Source organism: Parasteatoda tepidariorum, chromosome 7 (assembly GCF_043381705.1).
Source record: "Parasteatoda tepidariorum isolate YZ-2023 chromosome 7, CAS_Ptep_4.0, whole genome shotgun sequence".
NCBI lineage: Eukaryota > Metazoa > Arthropoda > Arachnida > Araneae > Theridiidae > Parasteatoda > Parasteatoda tepidariorum.
Window position 1 is genome coordinate 90,402,688 of NC_092210.1, and position 23,366 is coordinate 90,426,053.

At 28.9% G+C, this 23,366-nt stretch overlaps 2 protein-coding genes across 4 annotated transcripts in view; both read right to left on the reverse strand.

Annotated features, from left to right (window-relative positions):
- The window catches only part of LOC107455201 (leucine-rich repeat-containing protein 1), a 363,163-nt gene that overhangs the window by 305,249 nt on the left and 34,548 nt on the right, over positions 1-23,366 (reverse strand). The window lies entirely within an intron of this gene.
- Positions 5,551-22,468, reverse strand: LOC107455202 (small ribosomal subunit protein eS19). 3 transcript variants are annotated; one of them, XM_016072700.3, is made up of 5 exons: positions 21,998-22,468; positions 21,800-21,870; positions 16,482-16,582; positions 10,298-10,481; positions 5,551-5,657 (listed from the first exon to the last, which is right to left on the reverse strand). In XM_016072700.3, the coding sequence occupies exons 2-5, from the start codon at positions 21,868-21,870 to the stop codon at positions 5,588-5,590; spliced, it is 426 nt and encodes a 141-aa protein (XP_015928186.2). In that variant the 5' UTR covers positions 21,998-22,468; the 3' UTR covers positions 5,551-5,587. The 3 variants fall into 3 exon arrangements, with proteins under 3 accessions (XP_015928186.2, XP_042909387.1, XP_042909388.1); XM_043053453.2 differs by having other exon boundaries at positions 21,944-22,362; XM_043053454.2 differs by having other exon boundaries at positions 22,037-22,176.

Consider the following 23,366-nt stretch of genomic DNA (forward strand, 5'->3'; position numbering starts at 1 on the left):
CCGACTTGTACCGACCACAGTGCTGACGTGAAATATCTTTAGTGGTAGACGGATCACGGGTCAGAGTCCCCTTGCCGTTAGGCTAACCGTGGGAGGTTCTCGTGGTCTGCCTCTCCATGTAACGCAAATGCAAGTTAGTCCCATCAAAAAGTCGAAGGCAAATTTCCCCCAATACTTGATCCAGGAGTTCCCTTGTCTTCTGGATTGGGTTCAAAATGACAATGCTTGGGAGAGTTGAACATTCGTTGTCGTAAACCGGTTGTTCAACGACGGTTATAAAATAATTTTGATCCGATCTCAAGAATAATGTATATTTCGTGACTGTTTCATACTTTTCTGTACACGCAGGAATAAACCAATAAAAGAAGAAGTTTAATGCACCTACTTGTTTTCTTCGACTTTCAGAACTGTTAACAGAGTTACCAGGAAATCATTAAAGAAAAATAGATTGTGTAATAACCCCTTTTACAGGACTTCTCTTTTTATGCTCACTTCAGATGAAAGCATTTTTGGAATTCATTTATAAAAAGAAACTCAAAAACATTTTAGCTTTTTTTAAGACCGCTTTGTTTAGGGAGATTTTACCTAGTGTCGGCCATGCACTTCTGTACTTATAAATAACCATATTTATAAATTCTGAACGTGGGGAGAGTAGATGAAATAAAGAAAGAAAAAGTTTATCTTCCCACGGAAAACCTTTACTGTTACCCACATATATGTAAACAAAGGTTTATTTTTAAATTTTCTGAAGTGATCAATACACAGGTGGTCATTTAAAAATAAATGGTATACTTTTTGGAGGAATAAATTAAAATCTTCTATTGAGATTTCTGATTGAATATGCGTTGTTCGGAATAGTGGATGCATTAGAGGGCGTTGCGTTGTCATCAACCGCCTTAAGAACACACTATACTATTTATTACACTATTAACACTGTGCTTGTTATTATGTTACAGATTTCCATCTCATGAAGTGAACCGGGTTCGAATCCCAACGATGGCTCGCACCGATCTCAGTGCTGACGTAAAATATACTCAGTGGTAGACGGTTAGACTCCCCTTCTAGGTGTTGCCATATTTTTGACAGATATACGGGTAAAATGTATGGCAAAATTTTAACATAGGTAGAACCACACTGGACATCCTATGGTATTTTCTCATATAGCAAATTTTTGCTATAAAATTATGGGGTGCCCTTGATTCAAGTTTTCCATGGGCAATGTTTCTTCACATCCCAATGGAAGTTTATCGATACATAGACAAACTAGGTCATTCAATTAGAGTGACCTTTTCTACAAGAAACGATTAGGATACAAGAGAAATAATGGGGAGTTATTAAATAATTATGAAAAGACAGTAAGAACCAAACAATCAGAAAAGAATAATATGAGTTACGAACAAGATATCAATTAGCGAAATTCAAGCATTCATTATAGTAGGACTAATTTTGTTAATAAAACGGACTAAGTTCAAAAACTTAGGTTATCGATTCATTTCAAGAAGTTTAAAAAAAAATTAGCCTAATAATTCTCCGTCGTGAAGCGCATGCCTGGAAACGTCTAAAAACGAAATTCTGTTTTTTCGTTTTAAATTTCTATAATGTGGGCGAACTTTATTGGAAAGTACTATTGATTTTGATAGATTGGATCTAAATTGTCGGAGTAAACCCCCATACGAATGGCGTTTCCATTAGTTTAGTTCCATAATTGTGATGTGCCATACAAATCTCTATACATACCATACGAATTTTTACGGTTACCATAAGCTTAAGGTATCCTGCCATAAATTACCACAGGCGTGCTGACAACACATTTTCCACCATTCTACTCTTAACATTTATTTTAAGTAAAAATAAAAAACGTAATAAATATGTCTTATTTCCTTTTTATTTTCCTATTTTAACATGAAATACGTGTATTTGGTGATAGCCAGAAGCTCACCATGGCGTTCATTTTTATTCGCTATTAAGAATTGGCGTTATAACGGACATTCGTTGTAGCAAATTATAAAAACATAAGAATGGGTTCTCACCTTTTGTATCTGACAGACGATCCATAAGAACGATGACACAAAAATGAAATACATTTTTTTAAGTCCCCGGAAATGGAAGAAAATACTTAACCCTATTTAACAAAAATAGATATCATTTGAGACGCTATGTGAAAATCCGCGTCTGGATCCAAAATAACGGATTCCCAAATTATTCTTGGAATCAAAATATTGATTTAAACTTTTCTGTATTTACTCATCTCCCCCCCCCATTTATGAATTTAAACAGTTTATTGAGATTTATTTCAATGATGTGCGCATCATCCTTCATACCTTTTCAATTATTTTTTTACCCGCCTCATACTATTCCCTTATTTGTTTTAGAATATATTTTCACCAGCAGAGTGCGTAGCCAGATTTTTCAACAAAACCTAAGCATCTTTCAAGCACTCAAAAAATATTTTTAATCACTTTTCAAAAATAAAAAATCATAATTAGGATCTGTGCAGTAGTAAAAAAAAAATTCTATGTAAGTTCTTATTTTATAAACATTAAATCAATAAAATTAGAAAACAATTTCAAAAACGTATCAATAAAATTAGAAAACAATTTCAAAAACGTTACATAATCATGATAAAATAACTAGTGTCTGATAAATATTGCAGAGAAAATTGTGAAAATCGAGCATTTTTTATAATTTAGAATAATCGATACGGCCAAGAAAAAATATCTTTTTAACAGGTAGAAAATTACACTTTTTACAAACTCCGCTTTTAAAACCTCTAAGCACTCTGTCCTGATATTCAAAAATTATAAGCGGCGTTATCTTACATTTTGCAGGGGTGATTGTGAGCTTATGTCAAAATTCCGGAAAATTTCTAAAGTTAAAAAAATAGAGAAAAGAAAAGAAAAAACAAGTTAAATTAAAAAAAATTTAAACAATGTTTTTTTCTTCCTTTTTCTCAATATTTCTTAGTTTACTTAAAATATATTTAAAATTTAACACATACCTAGATGACTTGGAGAAGTAATTAAAATTTACAAATATGTATTTCTTTCTTGAGTTTATGATTATAACAACTATTTACTGATAAAAAATGAATATTAATCATGAATATAAGCTTAAAGTATCTCTCCGGCTCTCACTTGTTACTAACAAATTTAATAAACTGAGTTTTTAAGTTCCACCTTTGAAAATTTGATTTCCGGTAACTTCTGTGATCCATGATTTTTTGAAACGTCTAGACATTCGATCTCCGGAAACTTTCGAAAATTCTTGGCGAAAAATCCGGATTTTTTCCAGAGCACAATCAGCCCTGATTTTGAGCCCCCAACTCAAAAATCCTGAAAATTTCTCGAGTAAAATCATTAATGACCCATTTCAAAAAATTTATGTCTTTATAAATTTAAATCATTGATATTTTCAAAACATGAAATTCTAATTAAATTGCATACAGCATAATTTAAATCAATAATTATGTGTAAGTTTAATTTTATCTCTCATCGCATTCAATATACAACCAGAAAAAAATATTGACACATGAAAGAGATGCGAAATATAAATTCTAGTTCTAATATTTCTAAATAAAATATACAAGATTTCTTTTCATGCATAAAATTCAGAACCTTGAAAATTCAGTTGGATTTCCGGATCCAGGTTAACGAAAAATCCGAATTTTTTTCTTTCCAGAGAACAATTATCTCTGTTGTCGAGCAGTGCAACTTGGGTCCCCAATGGACCACTATTCAATAAATGCCCTAAGGGGCCCCCATATAGAACTTTTCGTGTAGGGATTTCCCAAAGTAAAATTGTTGCTAAGGGTAGGGCAGACACTTTCCGATCTTCATTACCTAAATTAGATTTAAATATCTACTCTTTTCGAATTATTTGTGTTTCTTCTTACTGTTTAATGCGATACTTAACATAACCTCTTTTTAAAAAAAATAAGACGAAATAGTTTAAGAAGACACCACTCATTGCGAAATAAAACTTACTTGTCTCACTCCTGGAATATATTTTAAAGATAAAATCAGATTTTTAAGAATGATGCGAGATAAAGTGCTAAATATTTTTAAAAGTGTCATGGTCGAGAATGTTCAGCCATAAATGGCATTCTTTCACCTTATCCAGAGTGCGTTGCCAAATTATTCTACAAAAAATAAGCACCCTTTAAGCACTCAAAGAATATTTTTAAGCACTTTAAAAAATATCATAATTAGGCAAGGTTGGAATGTGTTTGACAATTGACAGCTTTATCTTGCATAAAGTCATGTCGATAGAGAAAAAACTTTAGGCATTGTTTTTGACAATTGTCAAAAATCATGAAATTTTGAATCGGGTAAAACAAATGGCGTTTCCATACGTTACGGACTGACAATACGTAGTAGATTGATTGTAATTCGTAGCGAAAATCAACATGGTAAAGGAAAAATCTCACCTTTAAGCGAAAATTAAGCACCTTTAGGGCTTGTAAAAAAACAAAAATAAGCACCTTTAAGCACTTTTTAAAAACGCTATGCACCCTATTACTATAACTTGTGAATTTCAAATCGGAGCTATATCACTTTTTGACGAATTTATTTCGTAGAAATTCTATCGATTTTTCTGTTGTCATTAGAACTAGAATATATAATGGCTCGTGCCACAGATGGAGGAGTTTCTCTTTCTCTTGAGGTGGCATAACTGTAGCGAAAACAAAATACAGGTCCCTAAATAGATTTGAAACAGTTACTTACATAGGATCAATTATTACTAATGATAATAAAAAAACTGACTCACCAGGTAAATAAGACTGATAAGATCTAGGTTTCTATCCAGAAATGTTATCTTATTATAGACATTTTTTATTTAATGAACCCGAGTACTAGGCTACATTTTAAGACTTTCAAATTCATCACTCATTCCAAGAATTTTTCATGTGAAAAACAGAATACATTTAAAAAAGCATTATAATAACATTCATTGAAATGACACTGTTATACTCTGCATCTTCATATTTAAAGATTTAAAAACGAAATTGAAGAAAGAAATAAAGCAATAAAACAGTTGGAAAAAAATACAAAAAAAATTTTTTTTTCTGCATAATTATACTCGAAAGATGCTTTTCTTGTTGATCAGAAAGGAAGAAATACTACTGATCGGTTCTCATTTCGGAAAGGAAAAAAAAATTTGCCAATGACTGGCTTGCTTCGGCTACAATTTTAAATTGATAAAATAAAAATAATCAATATTTTGAAATCAGTTTAAAAGATAATTCGCTCTAGAAATGGTTTTTCTTTCTTTTTTAAAAGAACACCATAATTTTTAAAGAACATGATAAACATTTTATAGTTCAATAAAATACGACTAAGGGGAGATTTCGTTAGAAATTCAGATATTTGGAACACCATGAAATGGGGGAGGGATTCATGACTTTCCAGGTGCGCAGATTAAGGATTAATTCGACTTACAAGAAATGTCTTCATAAATAAAAAAAATTACCTATCACTGACACAACCCAACAGAAACTTGAGCAGGAGGGTACATTCAAATTTCAATACAAAAATTACAAAAGAATAGAAATACAGGATGAGATTTATTTATTTGCCAATAGAATACATTAAGACTTTCTTATTTGACTTGCAATTCTGTCTAAATCTCTTCTTCCTTGGTTTGACAGCTTTCTTCCCCTGCAACAACACAAAAAGATATTTGCATTAACACAGTCAATTCAATATACACTATTCTAGAAATCCCCAACTTGACCAGTAAAATAGAATGTTGGAGTGCTGACACAGAATTTGTTCTGAACATAGACACCATCCAGTGCCGTATCAGTACAAGTATTTATATTTATTTTCATTTAAGAAAGCATATTTAAAATAAAAATGATTCAATTAAATTTTACTTTGTTAAATTAGAACTAAAAAATAATCATAACACTTTGAAAAAATTTGAAACTTATTAACACTTTACAATATCAAAGCTACTATAAAATTGGTAATCAAAAATCTTGTTTTCTGCTCTTGATCTAATAGAATTATGGACACTAAAAAAAATTATGAGACATTTCAGTTGAGGCACTAAATAACTTCTTTTTCATTTAAAACGTCTTCTCAATAATGTCAACATTTAATTCTTTGCTTCTTGTTTAAACAAGTCTCAGTTTGCTATAGTACTGTCTTCAATCTTTTCGCGCGCAAACCAAAATGACAAATTTGAATTTAAAAAACATTGCTAAATCTTATAATACATAAACAATAACAATACTAACATTATGTAAAGAAATTATCGTACTTTAATAATATATAATTAAAATTTATTTTTTTTAATCATTGTTTTCTTAATTTTTTAAAAATTTATTTTCAAAAATTTAAGGGGGTCTCTAATTATTGGGGGCACCAGGCTATGGCCTACTAGGTAATCCAGCACTGATACTTTCTTATTCATGGGAACTCTTTGAAATGGAGCTTTACATGTAAATACGGATATTTGATTAACCATTTACCTTACCAATTTTTTTGAAGAAAAAAGAACGCAAAAAAAAAATTTTTTTTTATTTCTTTAATTAGGGGTCTGTCCAGACAATTTGTAAAAAGGTCCTGTTTTTGTGAAATTGCGGAAAAAAACTATGTCTAATTTGTGAATATAAAATAAGTGGTAAGTCATATTCTTTTAACCAGGGTCCTTTTTTTTTGAATTTATGCAAATAGTGTCCTGTTATTGCAAATATTGCTGAAAACCTTTTCAAGAAGTTTTTAAATTGTAAATAGATACAAGATTCTGCTCAGCAATTGCTGCTACTAAATTAGAGATGCAACATACAAATATTTGGCATTTAGCCTATACTGCTCAACACAGAATATTCATTTCAGAGTAAACAAATTCATTTTCAATAATTTCTAATTTCAATTGACATATTTTAAATAACACAACTTAGTAATGTATCACTTTTAATGTGTGACGCATTAAGTAAACTTAAACAATTCTTCAATTTATAATAATATTTTATTTAAAAAAGTATCAGAAATTTATTTTTATTTACATAATATTCTATTGATACATTTTATGAATAAAAATAAATTGATCAATTATTTTATTTACAAAAAAAAATATGATTTAATATTAATAAGAATGTGCAAACGATGTTTGTAAAAGTAGAAATATTTTCTTAGAATACTACATTTGGAATTTAAACTTAGGGAAACTTAGTTTCTCTCAGTCTTTCTAATCTCTCAGTCTTAATAATCTAGAGCAGTATTCTCAACAAGTTGAATATTCTTAACAACTTATAAGAACTTAAAATACCAAGCGAGCACACTGAACAGGTGCAGGAGGAGCTACTAATATTCTTTGAATCGCTTGGTTTCACTCTGGCAGAATTTTTTCGAGCTATCTGCGACAAACCTCTCTAGCTCTAATATCTTCCTGCAAGATACTTTTAATACAGGGCGCGTAGCCAGATTTTCAGCAAAAAATAAGCACCTTTTTAGTACATTTTAACCACTCAAAAATATTTTTAATCACTTTCCAAAAAAAAAAAATTTCTATCGTTTAAAGTTCTTAATTTATAAACATAAAATCAATAAAATTCAAAAACATTTTCAAACAATTTACATAATCATGATAAAATAACTAGTTTCTGATAAATAGTGCAGAGATAATTGTGAAAAATCATGAATTTTTTGTAATTTAGAACGACAATCGACACAGCAAAGAAAAAAATCTACTTAAAAGACAGAAAATTAAGCACTTTTTACAAATCCTGAATAAAATAACACCTGTAAGTCCTTTTTAAAAACGCTACACACAGTGTAATAGTAACAAATATGTTACTAATTAATTAATAATTAAATATTAATAATTACTAATATAGTTTTATAAATAATTAATTAAAATGCAATGTTAAAAAAAACTAATTGTTTTAATTTTTTTTTAATTCTAATATTATTTTTTATAGTAATACTCTTACATTTTGTGGAGCAGGGGTGAGGAGGGGGGGGGGGTTACGCAAATTGTTTCCTTCATCGCATTTTGTAATAATCATAATAAAAAAATCATGAAATCTGTCATTAAAAAAAAGGTAAGATTACAAAATAACGCAAATCAGACACCTCAATGCCTCTTTACTTTTCAGCGATTCATCAACAATAAAACCAATGGAAATAAAGAGGTTGGAAATTAAGGACTTCCAAAAAATGAGAATCAAAATGAAGTAGGGTGATCAAAAAACGCAAACATCTATTTTGTGAAAAAACTATTCAAAATAGAATTTTAATATTTACTGGAAGTTTGAGGCTATATGGGATGAGTCCAATGCCACCTTCTTTTGTTTGAAAATCTAATTAGAATTTAAAAGATTTTAAATTTTTAGTGATCAGGAATTACCCCTGGTCTTGATCATTTCTGGGGTAATTCCTGATCACTTATGGGGTAATTACTGATCACCAGTTTTTATTGTAAAGGGGCTGTTTAAAAATAATTATCTGCTTGGAATTAACAAACAAGATATCAAGATCAAACAAATGAACCAAAAAGATATGTTTAAACAGCGAATAAAACAGTTAATTTAAAAGCAAGAAGAACGATTAACACTTTAAATTTTCAAAAATCTTTACATTATGCCATACATTTTAGGCAATCAGCCAACTCATTTTCATGTTCTTCTGAAATATAAGAGAGTTCCCACCTGGGTTACTTTTGCTGGATTTTGAGCTTCATTAAGGGAAAGTGTAAAGTTTTAGTAAGGTATGCCAACAGCTCTGGCAGCAGCTCTCACACTGAAATTTTCATTTTCAATCATTAAAAGAAATTCACTAATTTTGTTTTCTAGAAGCTTAGTATCCTCTTTAGGCTTATAATTTCTCACCATATTTATACTAAGCTAATTTATAAACTTAAAAATTATTCTAACGATGTACACACATAAAATTAAGATAGAAGCAAGGTAAGACAAACCAGAAATGGTGCAAATCAGAATACAGTCTTGTATACAGTTAAAAAAAAATTTTGTGATGACAATTAAAATATACTTTATAGTTGTTCCACTTAATAAATATGAACTGTTATTTAAGAAAAGACAATTAGGTATTTATAAGCTATTTTATATACTATTTATAAGAAGAAATGACAATGATCAGGAATTACCCCAGTGATCAATAATTACCCCATCTGTAGGGGGCAACATTTGATATAGTTTCCTATAATCAATTATAATGTTTACAGTAGATGTGAAACAATTAAACAAAAGCTTACACTACTTTTATATCAAAGAAAAAGAAAGTGACTCAAATTATTTATGATTAAGAGAAGGAGGGGGATCTTTGCAGAAATGTACACATTTTGAAACCCATCTTTGAAATGGAAAATACAGAAAGCAGTGAATTACCCCAGGTCACCCTACTTTTAAGGAACCTTCATTTCCAAAATAAAAACACTGTTTTTATGACCCTGTAATATTAATTTTTCAAACATAAGCAATATTAATTTCTTACTTAAAATGATAAAAACTTTCATTGCACTCACATCTTCACCACATAAAAAAGTGTCATATTATACATTTATTTAAAGAAAAACTTCCATCAGCTAATGTATAAAGTGGAATAAAAATCATCAGGTTTTGTGAGCTGAAAACAAAATTGCTGAACTCTCTATCACTTCGACATAGATAGGAAAAAAACCAGTAGATTTTGGGAAATTAAATTTCACTATAATTGTCTCAAATATTTTACACATAGAGAAGTTTAGGGATTTTTATAGTCATCAAAATAGAAAAACTGCAATATTTTGAGGTTATGATGGACATGAAATGAACTTGAAATGTTATGTATTATGTTTACTCATAATTTTGAATTGTTAATGGTATTTAATTCAAAGATAGTTAAAAAAAATTATTAATTAATTTAAAAAGAAAGTTTTGAATCAAAATAAACTTTATATTTTAAAACAGAAAAACTTTAATATTTATTAATGAGGCTCGCTTCCTTATGTATTAGTAACACTTATTTAAATTAAAAATATTCAAGCAAGCAATAATCTGCACAAAATTTTCTATTTCCACAGGGATTATTTAAGGAAACTTCCACAATTTTAGGAAAATTTCTAAAATATGAAACCAGTAGAAACTGGAAAAATCCAATAGTCCACTGGAAAAACCAGTAGAGTTGGCAGCTATGCTTTAAGCATTCAATCTTATCACTGTAATATCAACAACTTTTAATATTACCAGGGCTTTTTACAAATTTTTTTTAAAAGAAAAACAATCCATTTAGTTTTAACCAACCGATTTAGAGAAGGAAAACAAACTCCATAATATAGAAAGCAGACTTACCCGCTGGGATCTTGCTCAACAAGTTTCAGATTCTCCAGAGCTTGTAATGCTTTGCGTGCAACACTTGATGAACCCCTGCAATATCTGGATGGGCGTGTACCCCTTCTATACCTTCCACCATAGATTTTGGTCAAAGCCCCAACACCTGCAGGGGATCTTATGTACAGGTGCCTTGCTACAGATGCTATAGAAAACATGTAATATCATCCAAGCATTAATAATCACAATTAGCTTTCAAGTTTTTTCAGATCAAATATAAACAAATTTATGATTGCATCACGAGATGAAATGACATTAAAGACTAGTAAATAACCCATGAATGTTCATAGACAGATGGGCCAATATCATAGCTGCCAACATTAGGAATCAAAAAATTAGGAACACTACACGAGACAAAATTATAGGCACCAATTAAGAGAGTAAGACTAAAATTTAATTCAGGGGTAGCAGCAAAGTTTTAAAATTTTAGGGTAATTTTAGGAACTTTTTTCAAAAAATTTTAGGTAAATTTTAGGGGTAATATATGATTTTGCTAGGAAAAAAACAGATCACACGGTAGTTTATTACATAACAGAAGATTATTACAATTCATCCACACATATTATAAATAGTTGCAAGCCATAAAATAAAACTCTGAAATTTATTAAGTCAAGAATGAAATCTCTAAAGTGTAAAAATGAAATTTCAACTTTACATATTACCTATCAGAAATTAAGTGCATAATTCAGGAACAGGCAAAAGTGAGAATAAATCAAGAGAAAAAATAAATTAACACCAACTTGGATTTTTATTTAATTTTTACTTTCTTAATCAAAACTTTATTATTACCTTACTTTATTAAGAAAAACTATAGTGTGATATTATTAGATTTCAAATCAGCAATTTATATTAGAAGTTAGAGAAAAACAAATTAATCATAATCATTTTTCTAAAATATTCTTGATATGATTTGTGAGATTCTTTTACTGCCCTCAATAGTGTTGTGGTGATCTTCAATACTCCTCCATAATTTCGAATGGTATCTTTGATTAGTCTAAGCGACATAATAGTATACTCATGGTGACTCACATTAAGCATTGCTTTATTTATCGAAAAACCTCTCTCAGGATCAGAATTCCCATGTGGCAAAATTAAAACAGTTTTAACTAACGTAGTTAAATTCTTATATTTTAGATTATTGCTTTTTTATTTATATTTAGCCTATAACTCTAATTTTTTAGGAACACCAACAAAATTTTATCAGATTTTTAGGAATTTTAGGGCTTGCACATACTTTTAGGAATTTTATGAATTTTAGGGGGAATGCGACCCCTGTTAATTAAATAATAACATTAATAGACATATATTTAAATACCTTATGTAAATTAGTAAAAATATAATAAACACTAAAAATTATAATTTTATAATTAGGAATACCGGTATAATAGTTTAACTTTTAATGTAAAATTGTTATCCCCCAAATTATAAAACACAGGTAAATATTAAACTAAATCATAAACAAATATTTCTGATGCAATACATTTACTATACATTTTTTAAAAAAAAAGTTGTTTAAAATTTAACTTAGTGAAATGATCAGCAACAGCTATTGGAATAGTATTTTCCAATAAAAAGCTACTAAAAATTACTTCTGCACAATAATCACAGGAAGCACGATTGCGGCGACCAGAACAAGGGATTGGTTTAAAAGCAAAATAATGCAATTTTACGAAAATTCGGATCTTTAATAAAAATATCAGTTTTTCAAATTTGATTTAAAAAGTAGGAACAAATCCGAAAAATTCTGGACGGTTGGCAGCTATGTAATATCATCCAAGCATGAAATATCGCAAACTAGCTTTGAAGCTCTTTCTGATCAAATATTATTAATTTATGACTGCATCATGAGATGAAATGACATTAAAGCCTAGTAAATAACTCATGAATGTTCATAGACAGATGGGCCAATAATATCTATTTTTATCAAGGCGAAAATGTCTCGAGAAATATGTCAATTGGAAGAACTAGTCCTGATCTAAAATTAAAGAGTATAATTTTCTTATGATCAATTTATCAAGTGCAATTTTAGGAGCTAGGAAAAACTCTTAGGAATTAGGAGCTAGGAAAACTCTTGTCCATCTAATGTAAGATGGACAAATACCTAGTAAAGGCAAAATCTTCTATGATGATGCAGCAAGAATATTCAATGCTTTAAAAAATAGAAGACGTTAAAAATGTATTATAATGAAAGAAATTTTTTTTTCAAGTCTATTTGTATTTTTTCAGTTTTTAGAAATCTTACTTAACTTCTGAAATCTCACCCTGTTTTTGAGAAAGGGTGAGAAATTCTCACCCATTTTTTTTTCTATGATGAAAACACTGTCAAGTAATATTTAAAGGATTCATTTATAACTTTAGTGCAATTTTTCTTTCTTAGCAATAAGATTTAAATCTTAGAGGTTTCAATAAATTACAAGTATTTTTGAATACTCTAAGCAAGAAAAATCAAGCAATAAATAAGCTTGTATCAATTACTTTAGTTGTTCATTGAAATAACTGCACAAAATTTCAAAAAAATCTAAAGTAAATATTTATGAAGATATGGATGTTTTTATAGAAACTTTTTTTTTTTGCCTTCTGTTTTTATTTTGCCAGAACTTTACAAATATTCAATGGAATCAAACAGAGAAATTTAATATTAGAAAATTAAATAAAATTTTTAAAAAAAATTCATTAGAAACTGTACAAGATAAAAGTATAATGTAGTCCTTTCATATAGAGCACGTGCAGAAAAAAAGTTTTTCTCAATTATGTAGTGAATAATATTTTGCATAGCTTTAAGCAATTTTCTAAGTAGTTATTGTACTTTCTTAAAAGAAAGCTCAAAACAAACAGAGGTTTTCCACAAATTTTGTTTTATAAAACAAAAGTATTGTGATTCCGATTGAATATTTATAAAGTTACAGCAAAAAATGTGAGGTAAATTTTTTTTTTCTTTTATAGTCCATATCTTTTCTAGGTGCACAAAATTTTATACAACTATTAAAAATAACAACCAAAGCACAAGCTTATTACTTAATTTTCTGGCATAGGATGTTCAAAAATACTTGTTTTCTGTCTCTCAAACCTGTGAAAGCTTTAAATCTTATTGCAAAGTATTAAAAATTGCATGAACTAAACATCTCTAACGTATTTTGAGAAACCCAAATGTATCTCTTCCATTATCGTAAGGTAACGCATATGTATATCAGCAAGTAACAAAGTATGTAAGTAAAATGCCATGTAGTGGACAACTGATATGATGTAAGCTATCATCTAAATTGTTATTGTAAAACTTATTACTCAGTTAAGGTGAATCTTCTCATATAATAAAAACTTAAAAATCTGATATCTATTAGATTTTCACTATGAGTCAATAACCATTAACTAAAAATAAAATCATACTTACAAATTATTTAATTGTATTATATCATTGTATAGCATAACTTTAATAGAGCTATATTTATATAAATGAAAATACAATGACCAGAAAGCTCAAATAAGTAGAATTTTGGAATTTTTATAAAAAAAATAATTTTAATAATTTTCTTTATTTCTCACAATAATTGGAACATTAAAAAATATACAGCAGTGATACATGGTAAAAAGGATTTGTTTTACTAATCTCTTGTCATTTATTTTTATAAAATTAGATAAGGAAAAAAAAATTTTTTTTTCACTTTATATGTAGATCAAAATGAATAAAAAGTAAAAATAAATTTTTTGTGAAAAAATAAGTTTTTCGTGTAAAAATAAGTTTTTAAAAATCAAAAGAACAAAAATGAATATCAATGACGTATACATTAGAAATTAAGATAAAATAAATTATTAAGTCAGAAGACCAGAACACTGACAATTTATAAATACAAAAATGTTATTTTGACCAAAAGATAGGTTAATTTATAATTAAACTCTATATCAAATCATTGTGTTAACTGTATAATATAAATAATCTTGAGAAAAATTGTGAAAATTAAAATGTTAATTAAAATTTGAACCTTCAATAGATACAGGGATGATTGTGAGCTTAACTCAAAATCTTGAAAATTTCTTGAGTGAAATCATTAATGACTCATTTCAAAAAATTAATGTCAGTATAAATTCTAGTTCTAATATTTCTAAATAAAATATACAAGAAATTTTATACATAAATGAGAAGGATAATTTCTTGAAACTTCATGACCTCGGGTTTCCGGAAAACTTCCAGAATGTAATTAGTTAAAAACCCGGGAACACAGATTTTTTTTTTCCGCAGCACAATCATCTCTGTAGATATAAATCTTGAACTATCTAGTATAATATAATTATCTTGCACATATCTAGTTTTAGGTCAACCCAATGTAACTGACAAATCAAATGTGGTTTTGTACTTCAGTAAAAACATACCAGGGGTCTGTCCAGACATTTTGTGCAAGGTCCGTTTTTCGTGAAATTGTGAAAAAATTACTCACATTCTTTCAAACAGGGTCTGCTTTTATAAATTTGTGCAAATAGGGTCCGTTATTGCAAAAAAAAACTTTTTCAAGGAGTTTTTAAATTGTAAAGATATACAAGATTACGCTCAACACTGTAAAATTATAATTAAAAAAATTAAATTTTAAAAAATAAACAGCAATTGCAACTACTAAATTAGCGATGCAACATACAAATATTTGGTATTTAGCCTATACTGCTGAACGCAGAATATTAATTTTGGACGAATAATGGAAGAATCGTCTGCCAAAGACAAAACTTAATTCGTTTACATCCATCTTTCTTGTTTTATGCCCTGGAAAGGGTTTATTCGATTAACAAAGTAATAATGAAGATAAACAAATTTGTGAAGGGTCCGATTAAAAGAAAAATCATTTTGTGAAGGGTCCGTTTTTATGAAAAGATATTTTGTGAAAGGTCCGTTAACGGACCCAAATTTCTTCTAAACAGACCCCTGCATACCATAAAATATATTCCACTATCTTCTATTTACAGTCTCAAAACTTGCCATTTGGGAAAAACACCTGTTCCATGTCTCCAACCTTCCATCTCAGTTATATAGAAATGTATTACATATTTTCCTCCTCTTTGTATTAGAATACTTTTCATATTTACTGGTCAAAAATATTTATTAAACGTTTAATTTCAGATAAATGTTTAATGTAGTTTTCAGTTAAGAGTTTCCTACTGAAAAGTTTTTTATCAATTTGAAAATCACGACAAATTATTGATTAACAAACTTGCAAAGTGTTGCCATAGTAAGAGAGTTCTCTACACCACCTGCAGCAACTGGCAAGCTAGTCATGAAATTATTCCTAAATTATTTTTGCAAGATAAGTTTATGTTGTATTTTTTGCTTTTATATTTTGTGTCTTTAACTTGATATGTGTTATTTCCGCTTCAATTTCTTGGCACTGCGTATTTATTTACTTGTTTTATATCTCACAGGATTTGTAAACTAATTTGCATCATGATTATACATGTTTGTAACAGGTTCAAAATGCATTTTTCGTGGTCAAAAACTGGTTTTAACAAAAGTTTATTTGCAATGATTTCAATGCAGTTCATTAAGTTGATAGGCAAATTGCAGATTTCCTAAGAGGGCTAAAAAATGAACATTTCTTGGTTCAGTATACATGTTTCATACCTTTAAAAATGGCAAACAAACTATCATCTGCTCTACTTACGTACAATAAAGTCAAATTTTATTGCAAAATAAATAAAGCAGCTTCACAAATTCAACTTTAGGTAAAACAGTAGTTTCACAAATTCAACTTTAGGAAAAACGGTAGTTTCACAAAATGCTTTTTCTTAAAATTTTATTTTGGTATCACTTAAGAAACAATAAATCTATATTTTACCATGTTTTTGTATTGATTTTTTAATATAATTTTTAATTTTTCACAAATTATGTCTAAATTTTCACAAAATAGGTACCTTTCAGAAAAACCTAGACAGACCCCTGTAAAGTGTACCGAGCAACTCAACAGCTTGATTTCAATATTTAGGAAATGTTAAATTAAAATATTAACCTCTCATTTCAGGATAAAATACATCTCTTGCTTAACCCAAATATTTAATGAATAAAAACATTTCATAATACAAATACTATTTGATTTGAAGTACTATTCTTTCTTCCTAGCATATTACTACATACTTAATCTGAATTGAGAGGAGAGAGACGAATACTCACCACATCTGGTATAAAACCAATCCTCGTCATAGGGTGCAAGCTCTTTATGCATTCCAGTTTTAACAACATCAACCCACTCTGGCACTTTTAGCTTACCTGACCTAAAAACAACATTCTTACATTAAAAACACATTTTTAAAAGGTTTAAATGCAGAAAAAAAAATTTTTTCTCTCAACAGCTGCGATTCAGTACGACAGTCGAGTGACCCGAAATACAAAGTTAAAAACTGATACATTTTGCATAAATTGGAGCACTGCCTACCCATACATGCTTTGCTTAAAATATTCCATATAGAAAATTTACCTAAATTGTCAGTTTTCTGGACAAATTTCATTGCTGAAAAGATAATAATACGATCTGATAACACTTATATCTATATAACCAATACTTGATGACCCATTTTCTTGCTAATAAGTTACGCGGCAATTCAATTATTCACAGCCCCCATCTATTATTTTTTGGTAGAAACCCCACCTTTGGTAGAAAAACTTTCCACTTATCTTTAAGCATATATGAGTACTGATATTAAAAGTTTGAAGGAAAAAAAAATGAGCCAGTGGAGGAACACTTAAGCATAGCTTGTCTTTAACAAAATTATAATTATTTAAAAATGGGTCATTTTAATTAAATGACAATGTCAACATTTGTCATTAAATGCAAATTATGTAAAATAAAAATAATGGAAATTTGTATGTTGTTTTAAGCTTTTGGTGGTTCAAATAATAAGTAGTAAACTAATCATACATAGTAAGATGACCAAATGAATACAGTTACTGCATGATTTATTTTGTGACTTACTAATCTCTTGTCTCTACCACTACAAAAATACAATCCCAAATCACTAGTATACAGGGTTGGGTTTTTGACGTCAAAAAGTGGTTTTTGACATGACAAGGGTATAATACTGGTTTAAACCGTCAAAAATGTCAAAAACTGAAGTTTGCCAAGAAAATATATTAACTTCAAAACTACCAACAGTTGCCATGCATTATATTGAAATTTAATTTTACTATAGGTAATCAGCAGGTTTTAAAATATTATTTAATTAAAATTTAGGTAAAATAACAGATTTAAAATCTATTAAGAAATTTATATTCAAATGCATGTGCAGAAAAATTTTGCACAAAAATTGTTTTAATATTTATATTTAAAAAAATTTTTTTTTTCTTTTTGATACTTAAGAAAATTAAAAGTTTATTACTATGCATTTTTGACATATAAGGAACATATAACTAATATTTATAAGGAACTTACAAGTTATGTTGTATAAATACAAACTTGATACAAGTGTATGAAAAAAAATTTTAATGTTATACCGAATATCTTTATTATCCAGTATGTTAATTTGAATTTAAAAGTAGTTATATTTGTGAATAATGATAAATATAATTCATATTGTTTATTATATTTATTTATAATTATTACACTTATCATTTTAAAACAATTTTTACCTCTTAATTTTTTTCCCCCACTTGTATTAAGAATACAAATAATGCATATCTTGAAAGCAAGAAGTAATTATTCAACAGCTGAATATTTAGATATTCAACAAAACTATATAGTATTCAGCAAAATGAAATTCACAAGTATTTGGATAAACTAAATTTTCAGCATAGTAAATGAATAGGCTGAATATACTGTAAATCGACACTAACTACTCTGTGTATTTAACAGAAAGCACTTAAATTTGTATTGTCTTATGTTAAAAAGATTATTAAGAAGATTTAAAAGAATATTAAAAAGATTTTTCTTTAAAAGATGTCTAATGTACAAAACTGCTAATGTTTATCTTTAAAAATGTCTAATTTTTAGTATAATCTATACTATACACTAAATTTGGTTATAAATAAATTTCTTAATAATATCACTGCAGATTTTCAATAACACATGAAAATGAATACATAATATTACAAAAGATGTGAGCTTTCAAAAGTACAAGATTTTGGTTACTATTCAAAATATAAGTGTTTCTTCAAAATTTTAAATTTATTTTTTCTAGAACATATTTAGAAACACTATCCTTTAAAAAAATATATAAATTTTATGTATTAATTAAATTTCACATATGAATATAGGTTTTTCACATTTTTGACAGTGAGGTTTTTGACGTGACAGTTTAAACCATGGTTTAAACTGTCAAAAACTGTCACATGTCAAAAACCTGCCAACTCTGCTAGTATATATAAGACATGTTAACTAGATTATATGGAAGGATACCTTTTCATAGATGAAGGTCAACATTATCGATACCTACTCTCCCCACACTCTTTATGAATTCATAAAGCCACACAAATACCTATAAATACTTCTTTTTTTTAATTCTAACAGATTCCTTTAATCATAAAATGGAAAATAAAATGGGTTTGAGCGTGGGAAAAAATGTTATTCACTCTTATAATTTGAGAGTTGATTTTATTTGAATTTGGCAAGGAAAAAAAATTGATAGTTTTAATGGCATTCAATCCACTTTGTTATTCATAAAAAATGTTCCACATTTTTATTAATTGTTTATTAATTTTAGTTAAATTGTTTATTAATTGTTAGTTTTATAAATTTTTTAATGTTAAATTCTGCAACCTAACACGAATATCAACAAATTAAGGATATAAAAAATTATGAGCTTTTAAATGATTGAATATCAACAGCCCTTAATCCTATTAGTGTTCCTTCAAAGTATATTTAGAAGGGTGGTTCTGCCTAAATGCACCTTCCTTGCCCATTTTATAAAAATAGGCCACCACCCCTTAAAAACCATGCCTTTTTATTTTAGGAATGAATCTTAACCACCTGTTTTTAATGAGAAATCCATTTCTAACTTATTGTTGTTCATAATTATTTAACTTTAATTTTACTTTCTCATTTTAGTAAGATTTTTCTTACGTTGTTTAATTATGTAACTAAAATTCACAAGACATTCGAGAGAATATTCATATCTTTTATTAATATTATATTAATGAACTTTTTAGTGTCTTAAGTTTTAAAACGAATTTTTTTAATAAATAGCTTTTTATTCAAAATGTACCTCTAAATGTTTATTTTCTCAACAGGGTTCGGGACGCCCTAAACTGGTTTTGGACAAGACACATGGGTTTTACTGTCTTAAACTGTCCTACACTGACTAAAACTGTCCAAAACCTTGAACATTGGAAAAAGTTAAAAATTCTATATTAAATAACCAGGGTTTTATTTTTGCCGTCAAAAACTGGTTTATGACATGACAGGAGTAAAAACCGTCAAACCCACAATTTAACACCATTTTTGTCCATCCAGCCTTTTTCGTGGACATGAAAAAAAACACCTTTTGGAAAATTGCATTTGGGAAGAGTATATCTTAATATTTAAAAAAAGTATTAGAAATTACGGGTGAGCATTATATGCCGGGGCGCATTATGCGCCAGAATATACGGTAATTGCCTTTATCAATGAATAATGATTGCTATTGATTTTGCAACTATATACATGTATTCTTATAGAAGGATATACATTCATACAAAAATATTATAATATACTTATTGAAAATAGTGATACATCATTATAGCTTGATTTGCAAAGGATGCAAAATTTTGCACTTCTTAATTGTTAGAAATAAACAAACAAACAAAAAAGCTTGGAACTATTAATAAATTCAAGAACTAAAAAGAAGATTTCAAAATTTGGCATTCCTTAAATATTAGAAATAAGCTAAACAAAACTTTCAAAACTTGTAACTACTAACAAACTCTAAGTCATGAATTACTGCTATTTGTCAAGTTATAAACTTTAATTCAGTTGAAAAAGCACATGAAACTAAACTTAATTACAAACAGAATTACATGTTCAGTAGTCTGGGTCACTGTACCGAAGCATAGGATAGCAAGTGACTAATTTTGCGCATTTTTCATTACCCAGTCGATTTCTGAGTTCAATATGAATGAGTCTGAAATTCAAAAGGCTATTGCAATGTTGTAAAGAAACTCTAAAAGGATTTCCCAGGCTTTTTCGTGTCTCATTTCTGTGTAAAATATTGAAAGCAAAATTGATAAGAAAAGTTTCTTTTTATGTGCACATGTGTTTCTCAAAGCAAGATTTTATGAATGAAAGTAATCAATCTTGACATTCTTCAGTAATGTAATATGCTGAACAAAATTATGCTTGGAAATGTTGAAAATTTTGTTTAGTATCCTAATATTTTACTTCAAGTAGTATGTTTTGATATAATCATGTAGGGAAAATGCAAGAATCTATCCTTAAATATCTTTTAACAACTTTTTTTTTATTTTATTGCCCAAAAATGAATTAACTTTAAATTATACGCAGTTTAACTAAAATAAAAATAGTTTAACCAAAACCATGGGTTTTTGACATGACAGTAAAACCGTCATGTGCAAAAACTTGCCAACCCTGTGTGTAACCATTGTACATATGTTAATGAACATTTGATACTTTTCATACAATTAGATTTAATTAATTAAAGGAAAATAATAATAAGAAAAGATTTATAACTTTCAAAGCTCCACGATTCATTAAACAAAAGTAAACACATTGTATTTTATATAGTCTTAATACTGATAAATTATGTTTTTCCATAAGTATAAATAATGCAATATTAAAAATAATAATAAACTTTTTTAATAATACAAAAACTTGCTTTCAATTTGTTTGTTATAGTTACTCTTATATTTTACAGCAACACAACCGCCAAATAGATTTTAAACTTGCAAATTTAAAAAAAAACAGGTAAATGATTGCTTGATGGTGGATCAAGTTATATCTTTTGAGTTGTTCCTTTTCTCTGATTTTTTTTGGTTTCTCAGGGGCCACTGCCCAGAAGTTTCCAAGACTTGGAGATTATTCTGCCAAAAATCATGATACGGAAATCTCCCCATAAGAATAACTAAATTTTAATATCTATTTTGCACAATGAAAAGAATAAAACTATTACATGCAATTGTAAAAACAAAACAAACCTTATAATCTTGACAAAGAAACAAGGTGTTTGCAGATACTAACAAATTCAGAAAAATTTTCCAGCGAATATGTGACCAGGTTGTTAACTGTTCGAAAATTATAAATTTTAGAGAAAGATGTAGGATTTTTGTTCTATTCCTATATTATGAAACAATAGCTAACAGGCCTTCTAACTGAAGGATTCAATAGTTATATACAAAACACATTATTAATTCAATACATTGCATATTTCAAAGAGAAGAGAAAGCGGAATATTTGAAAATATGGAAGCAAAGCAAAAAAGAAGTTTCATTTTAATATGAATACACACTTTAATGCGCAAGACTGTCTTTACCAACATCAATGAAAATATTTCAAAAAAAATACTAACTTTTTAAAATGAGCAGAAAGGGCTTTCACAAAGTCATGCTGATTTACGTCTTTCACGCTAGTAGAAGGCATCTGCAACAAAATATGTTTCAATACTAAGAAATAAGGAAAAGGCTTAAAGTAGTAAGTATACACGTGTACGTACAATTGAATTTTAAGTTATATGATAAGAACCACAAGGATTGATTTAATATATTACCCTGTATAACACTAAGCTTCAACAAAGTAAAATTTTTACCGAATGCGTATATCACCAACAAATTAATTAAATAAACTTGTAGAATCAATTCCGACACTCGTGTAATTACATGAAGTACAGCCAGTAATCAGTAAGAAGAATAAAATAACGCAATGAAAGTTAAAGTTACTATCGGCGTTTTGCGATCGAAATGAAAAACTTCTTAACTGGGAAACTATATGGAATTAAAAACTATAAACATAGTTCTAAAAGAAAGCTTCGTGGAAATTTTAAAAAATAATTTTTACAATTAAACACAAAAAATACTAAGGAAGGGGAAAAAATCGATACCACTGAGAAGAGAAGGGGGGCAAGAAAAAGACATGGAACTGGTCTTCTCCCCAGATGGCGTATTCAGACTGCACTGTTTCCTAAATGTTCTATTTCTTCAATACGCAATCGCAAAGCTCGAATATGCCTTTAGTGGAGCCCTTCCCTCTCCTCCTCTTCTCAGTTAAATAGGAATGTACTACGATAGTTTCCCCTTTTTTGTTCTACGATATTTAGTGTTCAAATAATAGTGTTCATTTGAGTGCCGATTAAAAGATAGGGGATTCGAGTTATGATAGTAGGTTGGAGTTCTGACCAAATGATTGAGTTCTGATCAAAAATAGTGGGTTCGAGAACCGATAAAAAGATACTGGGTTTGACAACAGACCCAATAATAGTGGTTCGAGTATACCCATAAAAACATCTTACGTTCGAACATCAATCAACAAAGTATGTGGTTTTCAAAACTGATCAAATTATAATATAAATTATAACCGTGTCTTAACGATCAGTCCACTGCGGGACTTTTGTGTCTTGAGGAAAAGAGAGTCTGATCGAAAAGTGTTCAATCACAGAGTGAGTTCGAGTATTGAGCTTCCCGCAGTGAACTGATCGTTAAGACACGGTTCCCAGCAGATCACCGAAGTCAAGCATCACTGGCTGCGGTCAGTGTGCTGGTGGGTGACCACTTGGATCAGTCTGCGTAGGGACCGAGGGTGTGCGGTATTGGTCCTCGTTAAACTGTGCTACCGTAAAGTGCTCGACTTCACTCGCAGGTCGTCGGGCGGGAAGCGGGGGTGCCATCCCCTCCGCAGAGGATCAAAATTGTGATGGCATGTCTTCGGATCATCCTCCGGGATGTTTCCCAGACCGTCACCAATAGCCCATTGTGCAGCTCTAGTGTGACGTAAATTAACAACAACAACATCGAGTATTGAACAATAGAGAAGGGATTCGAAAATTTAAAATAATAGTTGACTCAAGTATTGGTCAAAAGAGAGTTCAATTGAGTAATGATCAATTATATGAGTAGATTCGAGAACTTATCGAATGATAGTAG

Excerpts from the sequence above, each read along its gene's own strand:
- LOC107455202 (XM_016072700.3), bottom strand. The coding sequence starts at position 21,870 with ATGCCTTCTACTAGCGTGAAAGACGTAAATCAGCATGACTTTGTGAAA. Across the intron at positions 10,482-16,481 it reads TTGGTTTTATACCAGATGTG|CATCTGTAGCAAGGCACCTG; the intron begins GTGAGTATTCGT and ends TGTTTTCTATAG. Across the intron at positions 5,658-10,297 it reads GTTGAGCAAGATCCCAGCGG|GGGAAGAAAGCTGTCAAACC; the intron begins GTAAGTCTGCTT and ends GTGTTGTTGCAG.